This window comes from Carlito syrichta, unplaced genomic scaffold (genome assembly GCF_000164805.1).
Source record: "Carlito syrichta isolate Samal-C Ts95f unplaced genomic scaffold, Tarsius_syrichta-2.0.1 Scaffold230150, whole genome shotgun sequence".
NCBI lineage: Eukaryota > Metazoa > Chordata > Mammalia > Primates > Tarsiidae > Carlito > Carlito syrichta.
In genome coordinates this window covers 223,472-248,361 of record NW_007174246.1, presented here as the reverse complement: position 1 = coordinate 248,361, position 24,890 = coordinate 223,472, and the positions used below count along the sequence as shown (strand labels likewise).

Sequence of the window (24,890 nt, the reverse complement as noted above, 5' to 3'; positions counted from 1 at the left end):
CCACACTCTGATAGTCTTAATGTAGAAAAATAGGCAAATATGTCTCATAAATGTTTATCTTTTTTCCACATACCTGTTAACTTCACTTCTTTGCCTGTGCCATTGAAAAAGCGATTATATCTTATTTTATGGATTGACTGACTGCCTTTTCATTGTTCTTAGAAAATCAGCTTTACTTTAAATGTACAAACCCTTGTGCATACTTCCCTAACTGCCAATAAAGGGAATAGTTAGTGTGCTACAAAGCAAGAAAAATTGACTTTAAAAACAGATCATTTTTCTTGCAGTCTTACCTTTCTGTAGAACGGTGTTATTTAACTTTGGCACCATTGATGAATGGGCCCGATCATTTTTTTTGTTGTGGAGGACTGTCCTGTGCATTGTAGCATGTTTTGCAGCTTCCCTGGCCTCTACCCACTGGAGGTCAACAGCTCTCTTTTTTTATCCTCGCACCCCTAGTTGTGATATCCCCAAATGTCTCAAGATGGTCCTCCTCCAGCTGAGACCTTCTGGCCAAAGGAAAAAGGAACAGGGTCATCAAATTGTCTTCTTTGGACCACTGGATAGAAAAACCTTAGGTCCAGCTGGATAGGAGGTTACCAAACTGCTTTGGGCATGGTGATTCCCAAGACACATGTGGGAAAACTCATACATTATGTTGATGCCACAACATCAGACAGCAGGTCAAATAATCAGTACTGTACCTTTATTTTGAAAAATAACTTGACTTTAGTTTTAGTTCACTCTTTTTTTTCCTCATTTTGGTTTTTCCATTTGCCAATGGCTACAAAATAAAGTTTTATAGTTAATCTTAACTTCTCATATAATGATCTATTTTTCTTTTTTGTTTTATTTTGTTTTCCCCCTTCAGCTCCCTCAGGCACAAAAGGTAAACCCTTCTCCATCACATTCCAGTCATTCCAGAACTCATGAGCCGTGCATGTCTCCATGGTGCTGAACATCTGGCACTGTTCATGACCAGTGAAATGGTTTTCCTCCTACAGCTTCAGAAACCTGAAGCTGGGCAGGAACTGAAAAGTCAATAGACTCAGTTGTCCACTACCCCTTTGCCAAGTTAGTCCTCCAAAGAAGCTATTGTGATCAATTGTTGCCGGGGACAGGGGATGGGGGGCGCTGGGGAGGGAGGGTGAATCTATACCTGATCATTTTCTTAGGAATTTTCAGGTAATAGGTCAAAAGTAAGTTTGGGACATTCCTTCAAATATAGCATTCCAGGACTTTCCTGGGATAATTTCCTAGGGAGACAAATAATATGAATAATCAGTAAGGCCCAGAGACCAAGTTTAAATTCTGGACTCCTAATTCTGAAAACTTCCCTTGGGTTTTGTTAATTTCAAAATCAACAGCTCCTTTGCTTATCTCATAGTCCATTTCACCCAGAGAGCACTACAGCAGAGTTCTTGCCAATGGCCAGACCCTTTCACTGGTCCTCATTGTCTGAGATGATCTGGTTCCACCACCTAGAATGTTCTCTGTTCAGAAAGACTCCATGTGGTTGCAGTAAAAAAGCTAGTAGCTTTGCTGTGTCATCCCCATGGCATGTCATTGTATTGTGAGGACATTTATGACAGCACACATGTCACTCAATGCCTGCTGCATTGTTCTTGTCTATTTCACAAACATAAGCAAGACTTCTGGAAGACGTAGCAATTTCTGGGGGCCAGATGTATGTTAGTTTTGTTTCAAGAATTAAGGTAGGGTGCTACGTTGAAATTTCAACATCTCCTACACTCTACAGTTTGGAAAAGAGATGATTTGGTTCTTTCTCATTGAGAGAGATAATCCAACTGCTGTGTAAAAGACAGTCTGTTCAGACCATATGGACAACCAGAGGCCTAGAAATCATTACACAATTACTCAAATATATTTGAGATATTTAAACAAGGCAAGACGTGCTAGTGTGTGACTTGGCTTGTGGTAATGTTTGATTACACTTCAATGCCATCACAAAAGGACTGAACACTTCATTAAAAGTTGAAGTATCTGAGGCTAGCAACAGCTTCAGGGTAAATCCATGGTCAGAATTCCAGATTGTTTGGAAGGCTCAATGTCTTTGATAGGACATGCTTTCTTAATCGCCTGTATTTGATTTTTTTTTGGGGGGGGGAAGATATTTAACAAATTATGTGCCTAAAAATGGACTGGCCCTAACTTACTGACATTTATTTATCAAATTCCCAGTGATCCATGAACAAAAGTGTTCATGTAGAAAATGCCTCATGAATTGGAGGTGTCATCAGCCATGGAATTTTAAAACAGAGTTCAAAATGAACCAACACAAAATATAGTAAGAACAAATGTTGCTGGGATATATGATTCTTCAGTTGCACTTACTTCACTGCATTCATTCCTTCTGTGGTCATGCACTTACTCACATCACATGCCCTGCACATTTCTGTGATCATATCAAGTTCACAGTCAAGGAAAGTGCTAAGCTGGCTTTCTCATTTTCCCCCTGTCTTCAAGTGATGTCAGACAGTCCCAGGAACGTGTTCTGTAGCCCAGTGTAACTAGGAAAAACTCTTCCTCCTGTTCCTATCATACCTGCAAAATGTCTTTTTATTTTTTTCTGTTAAAATGGTGAAAGATACTTACCTTAAAAAAAGTATTAAGAGATCTGTGCAAAGTGTTTTCAGAACTCTGTGGGGATAGTTTCTGGGCAATTCAGCTCTTTGGAGAAGTTTGAATATAAACCTTAGGTATCTAGGCTAGCGGACGAGGGGATTTGAGGAGAGAGATGCTGCAGATTGAAGGCATCTTCTCCCAGGACTGCAAGTCTCCATCTGGTGCTGTATCAGCATCAGTATCCCTGTCCCTACCTCTCCTTGCTTCCTCTTCTCCAGTATTACATCAGTGACACTTGCAGACATCTTTGCTAAAAGAATGAATTTCTTATAAGCATGAGTTTCCCTCAAATATACTCTCCTTCTGCTTGACTGGAAGAGGAATGTGGTGGGTTCCATTCTCGTCTTCATCTACTTATGACCATGGGCAAGTTAGTTAACCTCTCTAACCCTAAGGATTCTTATTTATTTAAAAATGATGATACATTAACTTTCTAGTTTTGTTAAGAGTGTTTATCTCTTACCTGTGCCTAGCACACAGCCTGACATTTGCTGGACACTCACAAAATGTAGGGTTCTTATTACCATTTGGCTTGGCTGGATCCCTGATACTTTGGAGCAGATCAAGAGAACAATCAGGATGATCTAGTTCATGGTCTAGGACCTCTGCACAGTGTTTTGTGGTTCTGACTTAAGTCTAGTGAATAATCTGCAGGAGGCAGAAGAGCCCAGCAGGTATGTGGTGCTCCTCTCATTCCATTCGAAACTCTTTGCATTGACTGACTGCACCTTTGCTTGTAGTCAGAAAGAAATGGAGATTGAGCTTGAAACCCCTACAAAGCAAAGACTTTCAGAGAAATTGTTTTGAGAGATGTCTTCCCCAATACCTTTGACATTACCCATAAATATTTCACCCACCTGTGGACGTGATTTTAATGAGCTTCTTCCACACTCCTGAGTTTGTTGTTCCAGGGGTAAAAAGGAGGCATCCCCTATCCCCAGCCACCACAACTTTAGCCTACTTTTCACATGAGGTCATGAGTGCATACGCTGGACCATATGGTGTCTACATTTGTGCTGTGTTTTTGTTGGCATTTGCCTTTGTATCATCTGCAACTGTTTTCTCTATAAATATTTCAAATAGTTATGTGTCTGTAAACATGCTTATTTTAATCTCTTGGCTGATCTACAACTAAAAATATCTCTTTTGGGTGTCCCTCTTATGAGTAGCAGTCATTAAAGATTGTTATCCATAAGTTATGGTTTTCATGATTCTAATATTTTGAGGATCTTGAAAAACTTCTCTCCTAGCCCTTTATGACACTTTTCTAGAAAATACTTTGCAAAAATTGTTTGTTGTTGTTTTTCCTGTGATTCTTAAGCACCTCTAAAATAATCCCAAGACTCTATAAATACAAACCCTTGATATAAGAATGTTAAGACATTTTACCAAATATGGAGGCAGTGTCCTAAAGTTTTGGCTAAAAAGCATGTAGCAATACAGGCATGGCACCTTTAAGTCATCACAAATTCATACTTTTTGGTGGAAATTGCATTCATTTCTCCAGTGAATTGATTGTCCTTGAATTCAGCAATGACAAAGGGTCTAGTGTGAGAAAGGTTTGCCTTTTTTCCCTTACATGGTTCTTCTTGACCTCTACAGAAATGTCTCAGAGATCCCATTGTATAATAATGACATAGCAGAATTACCCAAAGCCATTTGCAAATATATGTTCAATAATCATATTATTGAACAAAATAGTCAATTTTTCTAACTATGTACAAACTAAACACCAGTTCACTGCAGGTTAATTTAATCAATGTAGATGTAATCAGTGTAGAGTGGGTCTTGAATATTTAAAGTCAAAAATACTCTTTGGGGAATTCCAAATGTGACTGTTTACATGAATTCACTTGTCCAGACCCCTTCTGTTCATTTTCTGCTGCATTCACACAACTTTGGAATTAACCAAAGACCATTTCTTAAAGGTTTCCTAGGTGCTCTGTGTCTTTCCTGGCACTCTATTGGTTAATATCAGCCTGAGAATTCTGAGTAGGCATAAGCATTTTTCTCAAAACCATAGTTAAAGCAAACCACATCTCTAATCCTGTTTGGAGCAGCAATTGATGCATTCAGGGCTGCACAGTATGGCAAAATGATCCCTGTTTAATAGCCCGACCGCGTGTTTTGTTTCCTGTTAGGAATAGCTTAACTTGCCTTCTTGAGCAAACACAGCAGGGTTCAAGATCTGTTGTTCTATGCCTGCTGTGATATTCTGTGCTGCTTAACTTGTATGAGGACTCAGGAGTGCATAAATTAGCTTCTTAAATGGAGGTTGATTTTTGGTCTTTCTTTCAGGATGGAACTGTTCTATTAACCGCCCCCCCCACCCCAGTGTAAATGGCATCCTGAATCTATTTGCATTTTCTTTGTTTCTTTGCTTATATTATATTGTGGAGGAATAAATGGAAGTTTCATTTATCTAAAGTTTTTCTTCCCCTTTTCTTTCTCCCTTTCTTTCTTTCTTTTCCTTCCTTCCTTCCTTCCTTCCTTCCTTCCTTCCTTCCTTCCTTCCTTCCTTCCTTCCTTCCTTCCTCTCTCTCTCTCTCTCTCTCCCTCTCCCTGTCTCTGTCTCTTTCTTTGTCTTGTTCTTTATGTACAAACTTGTGCAAGTAGAATTAGGCCTAGCTCTTATCTCATTGTAATCAGATTTCAGCAATTGTAAGGTATCATTTATCATTCTTTGCCTCATTTAACTTCCATACTTTGAACTGCTGAATTAACTGTCATTGACGATAGAAAATTGAAAGTTTGCAAAGCTGCTATTTTTGTAGAACTGCAGGTCTGGTGATTTTAGTGTTTTATTTCAGTTATATAACCAACTAAATCAATGCAAATGAAGTGCAAAACTGAGAGGTGATAACTATTTACATTTGGTTTTGGCTTATTACTCGTTTGCTTTTACCTTTACATTGCTTTGCAAGTAAACTATTATGTCTTATTTTGATAACTCTGTTTTTCTCCTTATAATTTACCATTTTATAGTAACATATGCAGGTACCTTTTGCATGCACTCCCAAGCTGGGGCTGTTAAGATTGATATACTCAGCAGTCTGAAAGATGATAGCAGGCAGTGGGTTACAGTTTAAATTATTAGATCTATTTTCTGAATAAGGTCAGGGAGCTAGAAACCAGGGCAAGTCTAGTCACTTCAACTCTTCCCATGGCCAATGCGAGAATTCTGTGGAAATATGGGTGATAGGACCATAATGATGGTCGCATAACCATTTTGTTCTCTGTGGTATTTCTGTATGAGAGTGACTGTGGCAACCCACAAAGGCTGCTCTGCCGCTGAGGAAGAAGGTGAGCATCACAAATTTCACGTGTGAGCCTTGGCTGACCCCTTTTGCATGGCCCTGTCCAACTGTGCATTGGAGACCATAAATAAATGAATGCAAGACCGTCAGATTCAAAATTCATTGTTTCCTGATAGCCAGACACATAGTAGGGCAGCACACGGGTGCCCCAGCTGAAGTCCATGCAGGTCCCTGGAGGACCATGAAGGTCCATTCAGAAGCAGAAATGCTATTTGTATTTCTTCTTGAGAAAAAATAATTTGTTAATATTCAACAACCTCATAGTGTGCGTCTACTTGTATATATGGACAAATATACAGGGTTTACTCCATTTTCATACTTATTTAAAGCATCTGTGTACTTTTTTTTTACTTTATATGCCATTTTTTTCTGATCATTCAGGAAACTAAAAACAAGAGATTCAATTTAATTTTGAAAAGTGTAAAAATTTTTTAGCTTGTACACTATTATGCATAAAAATAAGTGAAGTCTTCAAGAAAACGTGACAAATCATATCAAAAACTTTCACACTTGCATACTTTGACTCAATAATATTCTTTTGCAGAATCTATTCTAAATTGGTCAGTGACTTACAATTTTATTTATAGTGAGGAAAATAAGAGCCAAAGTACTCAGAAATGGGAAAGTAGTTGGCAATGTCATTAAACTTCCAAAAGATAGACTATTAGGAAGCCATTACAAAATTATGAGTCAAAAGAGATTTAATAATGTAAGAAAATAAGTTAGATTTAAAATCAGAATGTAGTATTTTATGTGCATAATGCTTCTACTGTGTGTGTGTGTGTGTGTGTGTGTGTGTGTGTGTGTGTGTGTGTGTGTGTGTGTGTTTAGATAAGCAGCTGTACAAAACAATGTTGGGCAAACATGCTTTGACATGTTTAATAGTAGTTATTTCCTAGTGGCAGGAAAGCAAGTACTTATTTTGTTTTCTTAATACACTTTTGTATATTCCAAATCCTGTATGATGAGCATATATTATTTTTATAAGTAAATAATATTTGTAACAACGAATGATCTCTATTCCTCATAAATACATTAAGTGAAATAGACTAACAAGAGTTAGCCTAACAACTGTTTATTGAACCCAACTCACCCCAGAAAAAAAAAACAAATGAAAAAGTGGAAACCTAAACTAAGTTTGAAAATACACATACAACTGCATTGATTCTGGGTACAGACAGCTATTATCAGAAGGAGGATGGCTTATAAACAGTAGGTTGTCTTGCACGGGACAAGTCTAAAAGTAATTTTGTTTATCAGTAATCTGTATTTCCTACCAAAAGGAAAAGTTATTTTTGTCTGTAGTTAAAGGTTTAGTCTGTATCCAGTGCTTAGAGCAGCATTGATTTGAGTCTGGAAACTCTATGAAAATGACAGGTGTGTGGTTACATTGTGGGGGTCACTTACCCTTCATGAGACTCAATTCAGAAGTGTTGCCTGTCTTACACCTCTGGTTGGAAGAAATGCTACCTTGGCTTAAAAGTGGAACAAATGAAGCTGGGAGAAGATGGCATTTGCCCAGTTTGCCATTTGGAGAGTGCAGTGCTGAGCAGTGTACCTTGATCATCATGGCACAAGGGGGCATTCCACTCTTACTGGAGAGGCAAGGGAGCCCAGTGACTCTCAGGATTAACTTCAGAGTCAGCTGGGTGTGAATTGGAGGCCCACCTGTTCTCACTTATAACCTTGGACCCAGGACACTAACTAAGCCTTGAACCTTGGTTTTCTCATTGTAAGGGTGAACAGACATCTCCTTTACAGGATTTTCCTGAGAAATACATGAGTAGCACTTTCTCAGGGCTCATTTGCACAAAGTTCTTGATTATAGGTAGTGTTGGCTGTGGAAGGAGCAGTAATATTACTAATGATATTAATAACATTATACCTTGTTTAATACAGACAAATTTGATAAAGTAAAAGCAGAAAATGATTTCAAAACACTGATGTGATCTGGTGTTCTTAGGCAAAATAACTTGGTGTTTATTAAGTCAAAACCAAGAATTGATTTTAAAATCCTTAATTTCTCAGTCCTTTCTAGTTCCAGACTTAATTTCTCATGTCTTGGGAATTCAAAGTCTTTTTTCAAAAATTCTCATTTATTTGAAATATGTGTGTTTTCTATTTAAATTAAGCACAGTTATAAAATATGACTCTCTTGAGATGCTAAAACAATATAAACTACTCATAACATTGCTACATTGAAATTGCTTTTTTTGAAAGTCAGGAAAACATCTGAATAAAAACAATGGAATTTTAAAAATTGTTTTCATCTCAATTGTTCTTATATCCCCAAAGATATACAAACATTCTTCCTCCTTCTACATATAAAGGAAGGCAAAGGATTGAGAAAAATTATTTCATAAAACCCATTGAATTGTGATTTGATGGCATTAATGTCAGCAACACCAATATTAAGCCTGGGGTGATCGTGAAAAGAACATCCAGTGTTCTCTCTTTCTTGCTTCTAGATGCAGTTCTGAAGGTCATTTTTATTGACCCAAAGGCAATATTGAACTCAAAAACTTGGATTGCTATTTGGGGCTTCTTCCTTGCTTCTTGGTGGATTTAGAACACCTGTATGCATTACTTGACCCCTCCCCAGATGTTTCCTGAAATAAACAGTATATGAATCTACACTTTATGGTCAAGGCTCTGGAAGAGGTGTCATTTAAAAGACAACTGCATGGAAATAAAAAATTAGTCAGCCTAGAATGGGTGGACTTGAATCAGAAAGGCATTTTTAAATTTTCTGATTGCATTAGAGAGAGAACTCACAATAAAGAACAACATTCCAACATGGGACAAATCAAAATCAACACAATTCAGTGACTAATTTAAAAACCAAATCTATATCAAAACATAAATGCAATTCAAGTATCTATCAAATCAATGTCAAATCACCGATTTAAGTCAGTGCTTTTAATCTCACTTTGCTGGTTCTCATAGGAAGGGATTTCCTGTGTGGAAGATGTACTAGATAAATACGATGAGTTACTCAACAGAAAATACACATGCACCATACACATATAGGTGTAGCCTTTCTTTATTTTTTTGGTAAATAATTTTTTGACACAAAACAAAGCTAATTTTCTTTTACAAAATCTATCTACCTGTATTGTTTCTACACACTCAAATTGGAAAACTGATTGTTTTAATGAAGCAATGAAACTGAAAACTGCCATTCAATATTTTTTAGTAAATTGAATCACATATTTATTGGTCTGGTCATAGTTCAACTGCCTGATCCTTTTTCTAGCCATGTTTTTCACTGGTCAGAAACTCAATTAATGGATATATGTTCATTACAAACCCCAATGTAGTTCACTTCCATGAAAACCGTAGGAATGGCCCTGGATGAGCTGCCAGACATCTCATGCCAAAGGTTTCAACTGAAATGACCCTCTGGGGCAAACTGGAGCCATTGTGCAATCATGTACAGCAATGCTACCAAGAAGTTCAAAAACAGAAAGTTAGATGTTTATTCCTTTGAATTAACTAGAAGGATTTTGGAAAACCCAACTGTTTCATAAGGTAGAAAAATGTCAGGCAGGAACTAATGCCATGGTATGGATTTTCTTTTTCCAGGAATGACTCATGGAGTTGAACCACTTGCTGAATCATGAGCCTTGTGTGCTTGGATTAAACCCATCCTTATTTGCCCGGGCCTGGAACACATTAGACAATTTGCAGGCTGGGTCCTTCTGCAGCGTCTGTCCTTTCTTCCCGGACTCCCTTTCTCTATAACAACTTCCTTTCCAGTGTGCTTCCTTCCCAACCTCTTTAATATTTATGAGTATAATCCATTCTAATTAACACCTCTTAAACTGATTTCTAAAGTATATTGCTTAACTATTGAAATATTCTGTTATGGGATAAAGGAGAAATACCTTCCTATTTTGTTTATGCTATTCAGATGAAGAGACGAGTAAAATTCAAATCTTTGGATTTCAGAGTAGCACATGAACTTTTCTCCTCTAGCCTGGAATGGTCTTTACGAAATTAATTGCACTTGTTGGGTGTCAGGCACTATGCTAGTGCTTTATGTCTGTAATTCCACTGAATGCTTCCAAGAACTCTAAGAACAATTTCTATTTTAAAGATGATATGCTTGATCTCCTTCTTCACTATACTCTAAGCTCCTGAAGGTCAAATATGGCATTTGCCTTTGCACTCCAAAACAGTAGAATGACATTGGGGTGATTAGTGCATGGGCTCTGGCATCAGGAGGCTAAGACTCAGATCTCCACTCTGATGCCTCTGTGACCTGGAGCAAGATACTTTGCCTCTTTAATTCCTTCACCTGCAAAATGTGCACAGATACTTTGCATGGTCTGAGTCGGGGTTAAATTGAAGGCTGCATCGAAGATGTAAAAAACCGAAAGCAATGTTTGGTAATAAGTAACAAACAAAACCTGGCAATGGATATGGAAAAATGGGTATATGGATGGCCAGAAGAAAGAAAGGCAGGAAGGCAGGAAGGAAGGAAGGAAGGAAAGAAAGAAGGAAGGATAGCTAAATAAAAATGACTCAACAAGCTTGAGTAACCCACTCTCTAGGATGTTTGCTTAGGTATATTTGCTTCAATAACTCATACTTTTTCTCTTCTTGGTGCTGCTCAGGAAGTCATGGTGTTCAACTAAGCTGTTAAAAAACCTCTTCCTTTATCACTGTGACATCGGATGAATGTCATGAGCCTTCTGTCCCTACCAGCAGCAGCAGTACATAGGCACCAGCCTCTCAGAACTTACTAGGAGTCTCAGTATAACCACACTGAAGCAGGCACAATACATGAAGGTGTTCTGTGGAGTCATGAGCAAGGAGAGGCTGCACAGTGTAAAAGAAGGAGCACTAGCCCTAGAGTCTTGTCTGGATCCTGGTACCAATTCTCTGAGACTCCTTTCCCCTCTGGGCTCATTTATAAAATAAGCCAAAGGATGGTGTTGGCATACATCCACTTAAGGATTATTTTGTTGAGTACTTCTTGTGTACAAGGCTCTATGCTAAATGCTGTGGATAAAAAGAGGAATCATTCCCAGCTTCTGCCCTTGGAGGTCACAGGCTCTACGACTGTGCCCAGCGTCTCTTCCAGCCACAGTGCTCGGCGACTTTGCTGCATTAACAGTTTGCACAAACTTGGTCCTAGATGGTATCTTTGGTTGTAGAGTAAATATGATTATCTTTGTAGTGAAGTTTGAGAACATCTGGTTCCCATTTCCACTTCGTTAGGGAAGGTTTTATAGAGGAAGCAGCATTTCAGGGGGTTTCTAACCAAGGAGAAGGCTTCATCCCAGGGCCCCGAAGCTCCGACAGTTGGCTGTATTTTCAGGCATCTATTTGGGAGATGTCTAAGCCATGTCTATGAAAATATGAATGTTCAGCCATGATAGAGGGTCTGTTATGTGTCACAGTTCATCATAAATATTGATAAAAATCCAGTGCCTCATGATGATTCTCCCTGTCATTATCACTGGGCGTTCTTGAAATAAGCAGGTTGTACCCAAATAAACAAACAAAACCATTTCCAAGACAGCTTTCAGATAGGCTAATCAGTAAAATTGCTTTTTTAATATATGTATTCCTGCTCAATGGAACCTCCCTGGTCAAAGGCAGTGTCCGCCCTCTATCTAGATGTTTACTCATAAAACATATTCCCTGCTTAACATCATATCATAGAATCACTGGAAAAAAGGAAAGGACATCAACATTTTCCTGAATAATAACAATTTTATTAGAAGAAAGTGGCTTTTAGACTCTCATATAGATTTCCCAGCATTATCCGGTATTATTATTCACAAAGGTGTCTTCAGGTTGTTAAAAAGAGAAAGAGAACAAACAAATTCAGCAATTTGGTCTATATAAAAAACAGTTAAAGAGGGAAATCTGTTTACTTTTGCATTTAAACAACGTAAAAGATAGTGAAATCTTGTGTAAGAATTCAGGATCTCCAAATCTCAGGTGCAAGTTATAATGATTCAGCAAGGGGGACAGTGTCTTGGCGGAAAGCAAATCATCATTTACATGGCATTCTCGAGCGCTGAGTGGCTACACATAACCAGGACAACCAGGTGTGAAGCAAGGGAAAACCTTACTTGAGAGGTTTGCTTATTCTTATTCTTAATTGCTACTTGCTAGGGCCTTATATTATTTAGGATTCAGGCATGCTACAAAAATGTTTTTAAAAAATGCCTGTGCATGATGGAAATCTCAATAACAGTTGGTGTTCTTAATTTATCTAGGTTTTTAAAGAGAAGTAGTTCATCTGAGTAGTGTCACAAAAGATAATTCATATTGCTTACACTTTTTTTAAAAAAAGCAGTTTTTCAATGAAAAATACTTTCTCTAAGTCTTTTGCTATAAAGAAGATCAAAATATTGATAATCAAATATAATATATTCAACCCAGAATGTAAAAAATTTAATAGTATTTTCATTGTTAAAGTGTTACGATGGTTTGTTTAAAGGACTATTTTAATCATCATGCAAAAAGGATATTTGAAATAGGATCTGTTATTATTATTATTGTTATTAATATATTTATGTTATTTTTATTGTTAGGCCTTTATTTTTACTGCATACATATTCTGTTAGGTGGTTTTATTTGTAAAATGTTTTCTGTAGATGAGAATTTATGGGGACATTCTTATTGTTAAATGTACCAGTCATAGAGAAAACAGAACAAAAAGCCCTTTAGTACTCATCACCAGGATTTAAGAAATATAAATATTTAGTCATATTTACTCCAGGAATGTTTTTTTCTTTCTTTTTTGGAGTCAGAGTCTTGCTCTGTGACCCAGGCTGGAGTGCAGCAGTACAATCCTGGTTCACCACAGGCTCAACTTCCTGGGCTCAGGTGATTTTCCTACCTCAGCCCTTCAAGTAGCTGTGGCCACAAACATGCACCACCATCCGCAGCTAATTTCTTGGTGTGTGTGTGTGTGTGTGTGTGTGTGTGTGTGTGTGTGTGTGTGTGTGTGTGTTTTAGGTGAGCTCTTACTATGTTGCTTAGGCTGGGCTTGAATTCCTGGCCTCAAGCAATCCTCCTGCCTCGGCCTCCCACAGTGTTGGATTTACAGGCAGGTGTGAGCCACTACACCCCGCCGGTTTTTTAAAGGATTTTTTTTTAATGTATTGAAATATTGCAAATATTGTTGGAGCTGCTGTGGGTTGACTGTCTTGTGGGAGATCACAGCTGTCACCAGGTAGCTCTTGATACAGCCTCTCTGTTTCACTTCCAGCAACTGTTCCTTCCCCTCTCTTTGCTGGTTTTTAGGAGTGCTCCCTGCTGTTCTTAGCACCCGGGCACTGCATGACCCCTTCAGGGGGTACCCTGCATTCTGCCTGCACCTTTGTAAGTAGTTCCTTTGTTGAACTTTCCTCAGACCACCTACTTTGAGTATGCTACGAGTTTGCACCCTACCTATGTGGCTTATATTTTTACAATAAGTGTCTGTACCTACACAACACTGTTTTGTGTGTTTAATTTAATTTTTTTTGAGTAGGAGTCTTTCTCTGTCACCCAGGCTAGCATGCAGTGGCACACTCATGGCCACTGTAGCCTCGACCTACTGGGCTCAAGTGATCCTTCCACCTCAGCCTTCCAATTTTTACACAAATAGTTTCATCCTTCCTATAGTCTTCTGTAGCTTGCTTCCTTTTTTCAAGTGTTGTTTGAGATGTATGTGAATATTAATCATTTAGGTTTTAAGAGAGAATACATGTGGACTTCAAGTTTTGCTGTTAGGACAAAAATTCTCAGAAAGAAATATCTAAAAGAATTACTCTTAGAGTTAATTAAAGATATATAGGTGTGTGTACATATACGTACAATAGCCAGTGAGGACTTACGGGTCATTTGGTTCTATCACTGAAATTAGCTATTTCTTCTTTTCCTTCTCATTTCATAATGGCTTCTTAGATTACTAAGTCATTGAGTAAAGGAATTTTGAAATACACATAAGCGTGTAAAACCTCTCAATTGAAAGTGGACATTATTAAAGCAGCCAAAAAAAACTCATGATTCTTGATTCTTACTAACGAAGATGGAAATCTAATTAATAGGAGAGTGAAATTCACTGCCAGAGTCAGATAATGTCAACTTTAGCCAAATAGGCAGTGTTGGCTGTGCTCCCTTTTCAGGCATGAAGTGCGATAGGGCATACTTGCCAGGTTTCGTGGGTTTTCACCTGTGTTCCTCCCCTGAAAAGTGTCCAGACCTCAACTGGTGATGTGTCTCCAGAGAAAGCATTCTTCTGTACATACCCAGCACATTCCTACTAGGCTCTTTCTCTGACATTTCTGCCCAGTATTGAGGAGAGGGATGTTATAATGATAGAAGGGGGTAGGAGACTTGAGAGGGAGTGCAGGTAGGTGGCCATTGAAAAGGTAGGTACAAACTTTTGTGGTTTGGGGTAGAAAGGAAAGGTCCAGGGATTTTGATGGCAGATGGTCTCTACATAGCCACATGGTCTGCTCACATTCCCTTTTCCAGATCCATGTTTCCCTGCTGTTTGCCCTGGTGTTCTCACCAGCTAATTGATACAGTGTTATCCCAATGACTCTACTATTCTGCTCTCCCCTTGCCATGCAGTGTGAAAACTGGAGGACATGGGTGGCATCTCTCTCCACCCTGACTCCATTAATCCTCATTATGTGCTACCCAAAGAATGGCCCTTGGGAATTGTTAGGTCATTGGTAACCGTAAGCTCGTGGGGAGAGGAGAAGATGCCAAGAAGTAGGCCTTCCTTCTGTCTAAGCGTTTGAGAAAATGAATGTGAAAGAACCTCACCGTTCCTGTACCCCTCTTTCATATTCTTAGATCCTGAACACCTTAACTTAAGAACCAATGATTATCCTTTCAAAATGTCTCATCTGATATACAACAAAGGTATATATAGCTGTGTTTTTTCACCTCTTAGTACTCTTCCTTTCCTGTGGAGGCAAGTGTTATTGACAGAACTAATAGTTGATACAGGCCTATCTTTGCTTCAACTAGATAGGTAACTAACTGTCATAGCCTGCCAATTAAATGCATTGTAATTGGTAAGTCCTATACTCAGAAAATGGCTTTCTGTCTGCAAGGACCTTGTGCCTGCAATTCACGATGACTGCCACTAGATGTTGGCAATGTCTTTTTTTTTCTTTTTTAACTTTTAATTTTTTAATTTTGAAGATGTGGGGTACATTTCAGGGTTAGGTATACAAATACTCATTATGCAGATACCCTTGTTGATGAGGTGTTCCTACCCCCCTAGCAGATTCCCACTACTGCCAATCCCACATCTCCCCCACATGCCCCAGCAGTTTCCCACTACTGCCAATCCTTTTCTTATAGTATTATGCTAATTGTTCAAGGTCCTCTTAGGAGTGAAAACATGTGATACTCAGTTCTTCGCTTCTGTTATAGATCACTTAGTATTATATACTCTTAAATCCATCCAGGTTGCTGTGAAGTTCTTGATTTAGTCCTTCTTTATGGCAGTGTCTTTTCATGGAGTGCAGCTTGCTGGCCCTCGCAGGTGTTGAAAGGGAAGCAACAGCAGTGTGCTCAAATTATGCACACACATAAAATATTTATTGATTATACTATTATATACTTATGTATGTAATCTATTAACATAGTCAATATTTTGATCAACTTTAGTAAGTAAAATAAATGTAAAAGGAGAAAAGTATAGAAGAAATATATTGGAGGAGAGCTCATGAATTAGCCTTTGTTCTTGGCCTAGAGCCAGTCTTCTTCCCAAGCTGAGTTCCCCATTTCTGCACAACCTTCCCTTCAAGTCCAAGCCTCCAAACCTCTGCTGCCTTTATCTCATTTGAGTGCATTGTGGGGACCAGGTCCTGCTTGCCTTCTCTCTCTGGGGTTAGGCTTTCATCCCCAGAAGTTTCCAGCTTCAGGAAAAATAGAGGGTCCTGCCACCAACCCTGGCAAGTTTCCTCTGAATGAAAATGTGAAGAAGGCAAAACAAAACAGATATCCTTCAAAGGGGGAGGCTGCCCAGGCAGCAGTAGCCATGCTGCTCCCACCCACAGGGGTCCACTAGGACACTGGCATGTGCCTGTGCCCTGCCTCTAATCCTGTATTCTTTCCTGGTAGGTTCTTGCATCTCTGTCCTGGGGTGCCATAACAGACTCTGATTCTGCCACTTCTCACCCTGGCTATCTTTTCAAAGCAGCCAAACTTCTCTTCTTTATGAAGACTTGACATAAAATCCGAATTACATAGCCTTTTATGCACATAAAGGCTATTCCTATATGCTATCTGTTACCATTCAGTATTTGGGCACTTTGGGGGTAACTAAATTTCTTCCCTTGAGAGAAAGACACACAACCACTCATTTTGGGAATGCTGGGACCGTTTTCCCTTTGGACTTTCTGGCATCAGAAATTCCTCCTCTGTATGAGTTGTCCATGGCACCTAGGACCACCTCAGTGTGTATCTGGAGCTACTTGGCTCATTTATGGCCCAATTGGCACCTGTGTGAATCAGGACACTTATAAGAGTCACAAATCTAATTCATGCTCATTTGGGAAAAAGAGGAATACGTATTGGCTCAAGCTACCCAATAACGGAAAAAATGCATTTGTGGAATTGACCTTGCGAATGAGACATGCAGGGACTTGTGCCCTCCCACCCCGTACCTCTCCTTTTTCCTCCCTCTCACTCCCTACCCTTCTTCTTCTCTTCCATCACTCACACAATGTGCATGCATGCACTTGCACCACACACACACACACACACACACACACACACACCTCTCTTCCTTTCTGTGAGTTTATTTTCTCAGTCTACTCACCTCTCTGTAGTAAGGGGACATGACTGTCAGGCTTACATTCTTATGCCATTCACAAAGGAGAGTAGTCTTTTCCAGTAGTTCCAGGTGAGAAACAGGAAAAAAGAAAGAAATCAGGTGACTACTGAATAGACCAATCAGGGCGGCCTGTGCATTGTGTGTGTGTATGTGTGTGTGTGTGTGTGTGTGTGTGTGTGTGTAGTGCTCTCTTAGTACAGCCCGGTTGGATGTCAAGTTACATACTCAGGATGGGAGAGGTTGGCTATCAAGAACTAGAGAGAGTGAAGAGGATTTTCCTAAAGGAAGGAGGTGATATTTGAAGAAGAAGTCAAAGAAAGGTGCTAGGCAAGTTAAACAGCATCTAATACTGCATTGTTCCACTTACAGACATTCTTAAGTATGAAGCAAATGAAATGAGACTGTTCTACAGCAGGGAACTTTTCCTGATGTCGTTAAACCGGTTTTCAGGAAGTTTTTTGAATCTGTCATATAAACCCTGACAGATACTGGTAAATGCCAGATATTTTTACTTTAGTGTAGCTAAACCTGAAGAAGACAACCTCTCTACTCACTAAACAAGAGCCAGCATGCCAGCCCGACCAGCTCTTCTTCCTCTGCTGTGTTAGCTTTTCACCTTTGAGTTTGCTTGAGGATGGGACGCATGCCTTATTCCTAGTGGTCTTCCCAGCATGTGACATAAAACTTGACACATCACTGCTGCTCAAGGAGTGTTTATCAAGGGAATTAATGAACAGAAATGACTAGACCAGCAGCATGATAGATAGACCACAAATCTGGTTCTGTTATGCTATCCGGGGCCACACCCTCAGGCTGTTCATGTCCCCAGCTAGTGCCATCAGTAGGAAGCTAATGGAGTATTAAGGAGCAGGGGCCTGGCATGGCTGCAAGGACTTCTCACATGAGTCCAAATGCATATTCATATAAGCCTACATGCATGATTAACTTGGGAAGCTGACAGGAAGCAGTCAATCTGTTGAGCAAGTTTGTGTTTTATAAACCAGATGTTCAGTATTATTATTCATCATTTCCTTTGATACCAGAACAGTCCCCATTATGTAGCATGGGAAATGAAGGATATGGAATAATATACACTTATTATACCACAGAGCGCCACAGCCACACATTTTGTAGGTCTGCTCAAAGCCTGGGCAAGTGTAGTTGAACGGCAGTGCATTTTAAGATTCCCTCTTGGACTTCAGTTAATGGGATTTTGCCCAGATGGACCATGGTGACCCCCATCTCCTGCTTCTACCCTTTGGAAAATGAATGTTGACTCTATGTCTGCGTTTTTCTTGGAAGCCACACATATGAATCATAAGCAGCCCTCTTGCCTCAGCAGCAGCTACAGGTTGGGGGGGCCACAAAAAAGCAGGGACCCCCTAGCATGTGGGGGGACAAAGGGTTTCTGGCCATGGTTGACTGCATAACTTCTGCTTGGTGGTCTGGGAAAAAAAAAATTCACCATTGGCTGCCATTTCCTATGGCAAGAGTACAGAATGCCTTTTGATCATAAAATGCTTACAGTGCAAACGACCTACAAATTGATGTCCCTTCTTCATGAAATGCTTAAGATTCACAGAGTCCAGGCCTGTGGGGACTGGCATGATGGAGCTTGTGGATGCGGAAGAGGGTCTTCGTGTTATGCAAGTGGTGTTTCTGTGCTCCTACCAGCCCACGAGGAGGCTCGTGATGATGAGCTGGGATACGAAGGGAAGACTACAGGTTAGGGTTCTGGCCAAGCCAGTTAAAGTTGGGGCCAGAATTGCCATAGGCAAGGAGTGCATGTGATCACAGGCCCACATGTGAACTGTGGCCAGACTGAACTCACTGCATTTCCTTTGTTTACCTGGGGCTGGTTACAGATGAGTGGTTTCCATACAAATGCAATATTATGGGCTTTTTTTTTTTTAAGTGACGATGCAGTAATTACATTTTGAATTATTCCCTGAGTGGAGTTGATACTATATTCTGGCTTACTATTTTGGAGTTAGTTTCCCTTGATCTTGTGTTTGTGCCAGGACAATTACTAGTGATTTATAACTGATTTTTACTGGTTGCAGGGAAAAAGCTTCATTTCTCATTATTGTCAATGGTATGCTTTGATTTCATTCATGATACATGTTGGCACTGCTTGAAATTTGATTTGAGTTGCAAAGTGGAAGTTGTCTAGGGTTATGGATCAGTTCAAATCATTATATAGCACTAAGGATTAATCGAGGATCAGAATATGGGAATACTTTTAATTTTGAGAGTTGTTTACCATGGGCTGGTTCTGCTTTTGAAAATGGTCATGCATGCCTCCAATGGTGGCCATAGTGTGCTGTAAATATTTTTGGCAAGACATTGGAACTGTGTTTCTATAAACTGTTATATACTGTATATACGGGTTGACTTGGTTACTGGCAACAATAACTGTCACCATAATCTCATAGTTAATATTTTTTGGTTATTAATATTGATTAAATAAATTTATATACTTTTTCTAACACTCAAATGAGGCTGCCCCAAATAATAGCTTATGTGATTATCATGTATATTATTAGTCAGAGTTCTCCAGAGGACTAGAACCAACAGGAGAGCCTTTGTAGAGAGATGCTATGGGGGGCAGGGCAGAGATTTATTTTAAGGAATCAGCTTATACAATTGTGGAGGCTGGTAAGTCTGAAATCTGCAAGGCAAGCTGGCAGGCTAGAAATTCCAGCAAGAGCTGATGTTGCAATCTTGAGTTTGAAAGGCAGTCTGGAGGTAGAATCTCCTCTTCCTGGGGGACCTGTCTTTTCTCTTAAAACCTTCAGCTGATTGGATGAGACCCACCCACATTGTGGAAGGTAATCTGCTTTACTCAAAGTCTACCGAATTCAGTGTTACTCATATCTAAAAAATACCTTCTCAGCAGCATGTATCCTGGTGGTTGATCAAATGACTGGGCAGCATGGCCTACCCAAGCCGGCACATAAAATTAACCATGACACCAGGAATTTCCAGGCCTTGAGGGACCATGAGATTCTTGCCTCATCTTACTTGTTATGGAAGAAAATAAGCCCATCTTGATATAGGCATAAAACAAATAAAAACATGACCCTCCCCATCTCTTTTCTAAACACCTGCTAGCTTCTTTTTAGCTGTCGTAATTATTGATGGACATAAGGCAGAAAGGATTGCCCCATAACAATGTTTTTTGGAGTTTTGCATATATACCCAATTATTAAAATAATTATTCTCATTCAGAGGGTCTGGAATGGGGCTTGAGACTAAAGCTCTTGGGTGGGTGCTGCAAGTGCTGCAGGTGCTGCAGGTCCCGTGTGCCATATTGCAAGTAGTAACACCCTGCAGCTCTAAAAATCTATTAGAAGAACAAAGCAAAAGATAGACTGAGCTTCATGATTTTTACTCAGGAGACCAGCCAGTCTATGGGGGCTTCAAACAACTTGGGCTTTAGGGTCTTCTTTTCATAATGCCTCTTTCCAAAAAGACTGAGGGAGTAACACTTGCTTATTCTATGGAACTAAAAAAATGGAATGGAAATGCTCACGCAACAGAAAACACTCTAAACTGAAGATAGTGGTTTCTAGTACACAGATTACTTCACTTGAGGTTTGAATGGGCTATGAAACCAGAAAGTATCCCAGTCCCATGAGACTGCCTCACCAATCTGCCTCAGGCTAGATCTCACTTTGTACTTTGCTACTTATTAGCTGTGTTACCTTGAAGACAGAGAAAGAAAATTAGCATCCTTCATCCTTTGAGCACCTCCATATGCCAGGTACCATGCTGTGCAGTTTTTATACTTTATGGCGACCATGCTGGAAAATGGCTGTCATTATTTCATATGAGGACATGAAGGTTTAATTAGGGAAGTTATAAAAGATTTAAGGCTGAGAATTAGACATTTCAGCATGGTTTGTCTTGGGTCAAAGTCTACTGTGTCCCAAGATTCTGTTTCCCCATTTGTTTGGGGGCACAATAGGGACTTCTGCCTTTCTCCCAGCACTGTCTGAAGAGCAGATAGAGTGGTGGGTGTCTATGTGTCTGTGCCCAGTGCTAAGGCCTGTGGAAGTGGATCATGTACCGTATTTCAAGAGCTGTTTTTCCAAGATAAATGATTAGTTTTTTAGTCATGATTTTAGGGATCAGATGATGAAGTGTTTTTGTTTTGTTTCATTTTGGTTTTTATTTCATTTGTTTTCTGTCTGAGATTGGCATTCAAAGATCTGTAGAGGTAAAAGGGCCTTAACTTAGCTACCGTGGGGGAAATAAATGTTTCCAGGTTCTGTCATTTCCCACAGAGGTACCTCACAAGACCCCTTATGCTCATGCTTTCCGATCCTCAATATTTAGGTTAAGGAGAAGCATTATTTTTGAACATAAATGTCTGAGAAGTAAGGTAGTAAAATAAATCTTTGGTAATAAAATAAAACAAATCTGTAAGATCCAAACAAGGCTCCAATTGAACCAAAATGCTCTGAAAGCAGAAAACAGATCAGCTGGAGTGACTGAGGCAACTTGTGGGAGGCTGGGACTGTCATCTGCAAATCAGGGTGGAGGCACATTGTGGCCCTCCCTCCACAAAAGGTTTGAGTGGGCACTGGTCCATTCTCAACAGCCTGTGGTCAGGAAACGACGTGATGGTCAAGGGGGGTAGCCTCCGGAACCGTGGTTTCTAGACCATCCTCAGATAACCAACTTTTCTCTCCCCATCCAGCTGACTGATGATCAGGGCCTCGTCCTGATGACCACTGTAGCCATGCCTGTGTTTAGTAAGCAGAACGAAACCGTGAGTATGGAGACTGTGCTTCCTGCTTGAGGCTAGGATGGCTGTTTCCTCAGACCCCCTCCGACTCAAGCTCTGGGGACTTGTTTTTTAAGGATAGGAAGTACTGTATTTCATTTTTGCTTATTGTTTCATCCTGCTGTTAGAATCATCAAATCAACAATAGAAGCGAGGAATTCAAGCAGGTGTCACTTTAGAGCTTGCATCACCCTTAGCAGTTTCCCAAAATTTAAGTGTTAAATGACCCAAGGAGGAAAAACCCTAGAGATAATCCTTGATTCTGGTGGACTGACATCTCTTTGATTTATAGTTACCAACTCTTTATTAGTGTCCTAAGACTTAAAAAGCAGAAATTGGTGGGGTGTGGTGGTTCATGCCTGAATCCCAGCACTTTGGGAGGCTAAGGCGAGAATCCAGAAGTTAAAGACTAGCCTGGGCAATATAGTGAGACCTCTGTATCTACAATAAATTAAAAAGTTAGCCAGGTATGGTGGCAAGTACCTGTAGTCCCAGCTACTCTGGAGGGTGAGGCAGAGGATTGCCTGAGCCCAGGAGGTTAAAGCAGCAGTAAGCCATGATTGTACCACTGCACTCCAGCCTGGGTGACAGTGAGACCCCGACTCAAAAAGCAAAACAAAACAAAAATAAAAAACATAAATTTATCATCTTATAGTTTCAGAGGCTGGAAATCTGAAATCAAGATGTCAGCAGGCCATGCTCCCTCCAACATTTCTAGGAAGAATTCTTCCTTGTCTCTTTCAGCTTCTGGGGCCCTAGCCATTTCCTAACTTGTGGCAGCATCACTCTAGGCTCTGTCCTTGTTTTCACGTGGCCTGCTCCTCTTATATGTCTCACGGTGTCCTCCCTTCTTCTTATACAGAGACTAATCATTGGATTTAATCTCCACCCTAAATCCAAGATGATTTTATCTCAAGATCCCGATCTTTTACATCTGTAAAGACCCTATTTCCAAATAACATTACATTCTGACGTTTTGGGTGGACTTAGAGGGATACTCTTCCACCCACCACAAGCCTTAAAGGAAACAATCAAGAGCAGCAATTTGTAGATTCTTCCCAGTGGCCTTTCTGATATTGGAAAGTGTAAGCAAATCACTACAACCACCTGCCATGGACATGGGGACCCTGCAGGCCTATTCCTTCACCTTGGTCCTCGGTTACTAAAAGGGTTAGGGTTACTACATCTTTCTCTGGATATTTAGTCTCTCTCTCCTGGGCACCAGATGGCAGTGTAAATTGAGAAAGCAGTTAACATGCTGTCTTTCCTGTAAAGAGCTTTCATAAGAGAAACTGGCTTACTGATTAGAGTCCTTAGCTGTTGAAACTTGGGCTTTTTTAGGAGAGGAGTCTTGGTGTGAGTGTGTGTTGGGGGTTGTAGCAGTTAATGGTTGGCCTGGGAAGCTACCATTCTTGTCGAGTAATATTTGGGGTGCAGAATGGTGGTAGAAGAGACTCCTTCCTGGATATCCAGATTAATCCTCAATCTCTATCACTTTGGGAAAGGCACCAGCCAGTGATCTAGGGGTGTGTGACTTCTCACAAGGTTCTATTTCTTTATCCAGGTTAACTTATTGTTATTATTGTCCAATGTTCATTTTCAACAGAGGTCGAAGGGCATTCTCCTTGGAGTGGTTGGCACAGATGTCCCAGTGAAAGAACTTCTGAAAACTATCCCCAAATACAAGGTAATGTACGACTAATTAATGAAATCAGAGCAGCAGAACTATCAGGAGCCTTGTCTTCACAAAAGCCAGGCTTCAAATTCTACTTCCCTCTGGAGCAGTGTTTCTGCTTACCACCATCATAACCTATTAGCCTGTCTTTGTACCATCTGCTCAGTTACTCGGTTTTTGTTTGTTTTTTTAATTTAAAATGACTTACTGTTTTTCTTAATCACCCCCCTCAGTTTAAAGAATCAGTGTGAATTTGAAAGTTTTGATGTGATCATTGCATCTTTCTGATACACACAGAGTACTGACATGACTGGTTTGCCTTTTTAAAAGACGGCCCAGAGAGTTTTTAGATCCTGCATAGAAAACAAACTCTGCCCTGTTCTCAAATGGGGGTTCATTAGAAAAGCAGATCAAAAAGTGGGATGGAGGAGGCACTCTCGAGTCCGACACAGGCACACAGCACTGCCCAAGAGCCCTCTGGATGTGTACGTGGGTGTGTACGTGTGGGAGGTGTCAAAGAGCAGCCCCCATGCCAGGTCCTGTTGGCTCACTGGACTAAGGACTCCGCTGGCTGCATAGGGGTTGACACTATATCTACTCCGCCTTCCCTTAGCACCAAGCAGACTGGCTATCTTCGTCTCCATTTTGGGCAGGCTCAAATTGACGAAGGCTCCCTCTGCCCCCATCTGGAGGGAGGCCAGGAAACTGGAATTATTGGCTACCAGGGCCCCCTTTCTCAGCACTTCCTTTCTTGATGTGCTGAGGCCTCATTCAACACAGCTGCGAGGGGCCCATCAGCCTTCCTGGACCTCAGGTGGAAGCAGGTAGTGATAAGTGTTTGGTTCTGGAGATTCTTAGCTCTGTCATTGATAAGGTACATGTGAACAAGGCCCTCAAATCCTTTGTTCTCCTTCTGTCAAATGTTAACAACCAGCTTCATCAACCAAGGCTTTTATAATTGAAATTGTTTCCAGAGGCACAATAGGACATTTAGTTGATACAAAGCTCTATAATCAAGTGTTGGAAACTGTAGCTTCCCAGAAATAGAAAGTTGAGGGTTGGGATAAGGAAAAAGGTTTTGAGGCCCCTAAAACCAGTGAACTTCACTTTTGTTGAAATCCCCAGACTTAGGTGTCCAGAATGGCTGGCCCAATGTTTAGGGAAGGGCATCCCACCTATGAAGAATGTTTGCAAATGATCCTTAAGCTTCTTTTTACACTTGAGATATAGAAACCCAATCACAGGGCTGCTACTTGATTTGTGTCCAATAAACTAAGAAAGAATGAATATAATATTGAACCAGTAACAACTATCTCGTGGGTCAATTTCTCAGAATTTTTTCTATCAGGCAGTGTGCTAAGCTCTTTATATTATACCATTATCTTACTTAATAATAGGTAGACATTATAATTACCCACATTTTACAGTTAAACTGAGACACCAAAAGCTTAAATGTCTTGCCAAGTCTCACAGCTTGCAAGTGTGAGACCCATGATTTTAACCCTCTACAACCCCAATGTTACTAGGAACCATAAGAGCAATGACAACAACAATGGTAATAGTTAAAATGTTAAAATAAAATCACGATAGTAATTACAGCACAGTAACACATTTATTGAATGTCATACTGTGGTTGGCATAGTCCAAGTA

The 24,890-nt window shown here is 40.1% G+C and overlaps 1 protein-coding gene across 1 annotated transcript in view; it reads left to right on the top strand.

Annotated features, from left to right (window-relative positions):
• Positions 1–877: 877 nt before the first annotated feature.
• The window catches only part of CACNA2D3 (calcium voltage-gated channel auxiliary subunit alpha2delta 3), a 198,457-nt gene continuing 174,444 nt past the window's right edge, over positions 878–24,890 (top strand). Inside the window, exons 1-3 of the mRNA XM_008051748.2 lie at positions 878–889; positions 21,479–21,550; positions 23,172–23,252. Coding sequence (XP_008049939.2) covers positions 21,506–21,550; positions 23,172–23,252 — 126 coding nt within the window. The 5' untranslated portion in view covers positions 878–889; positions 21,479–21,505. The remainder of the gene's footprint in view (positions 890–21,478; positions 21,551–23,171; positions 23,253–24,890) is intronic.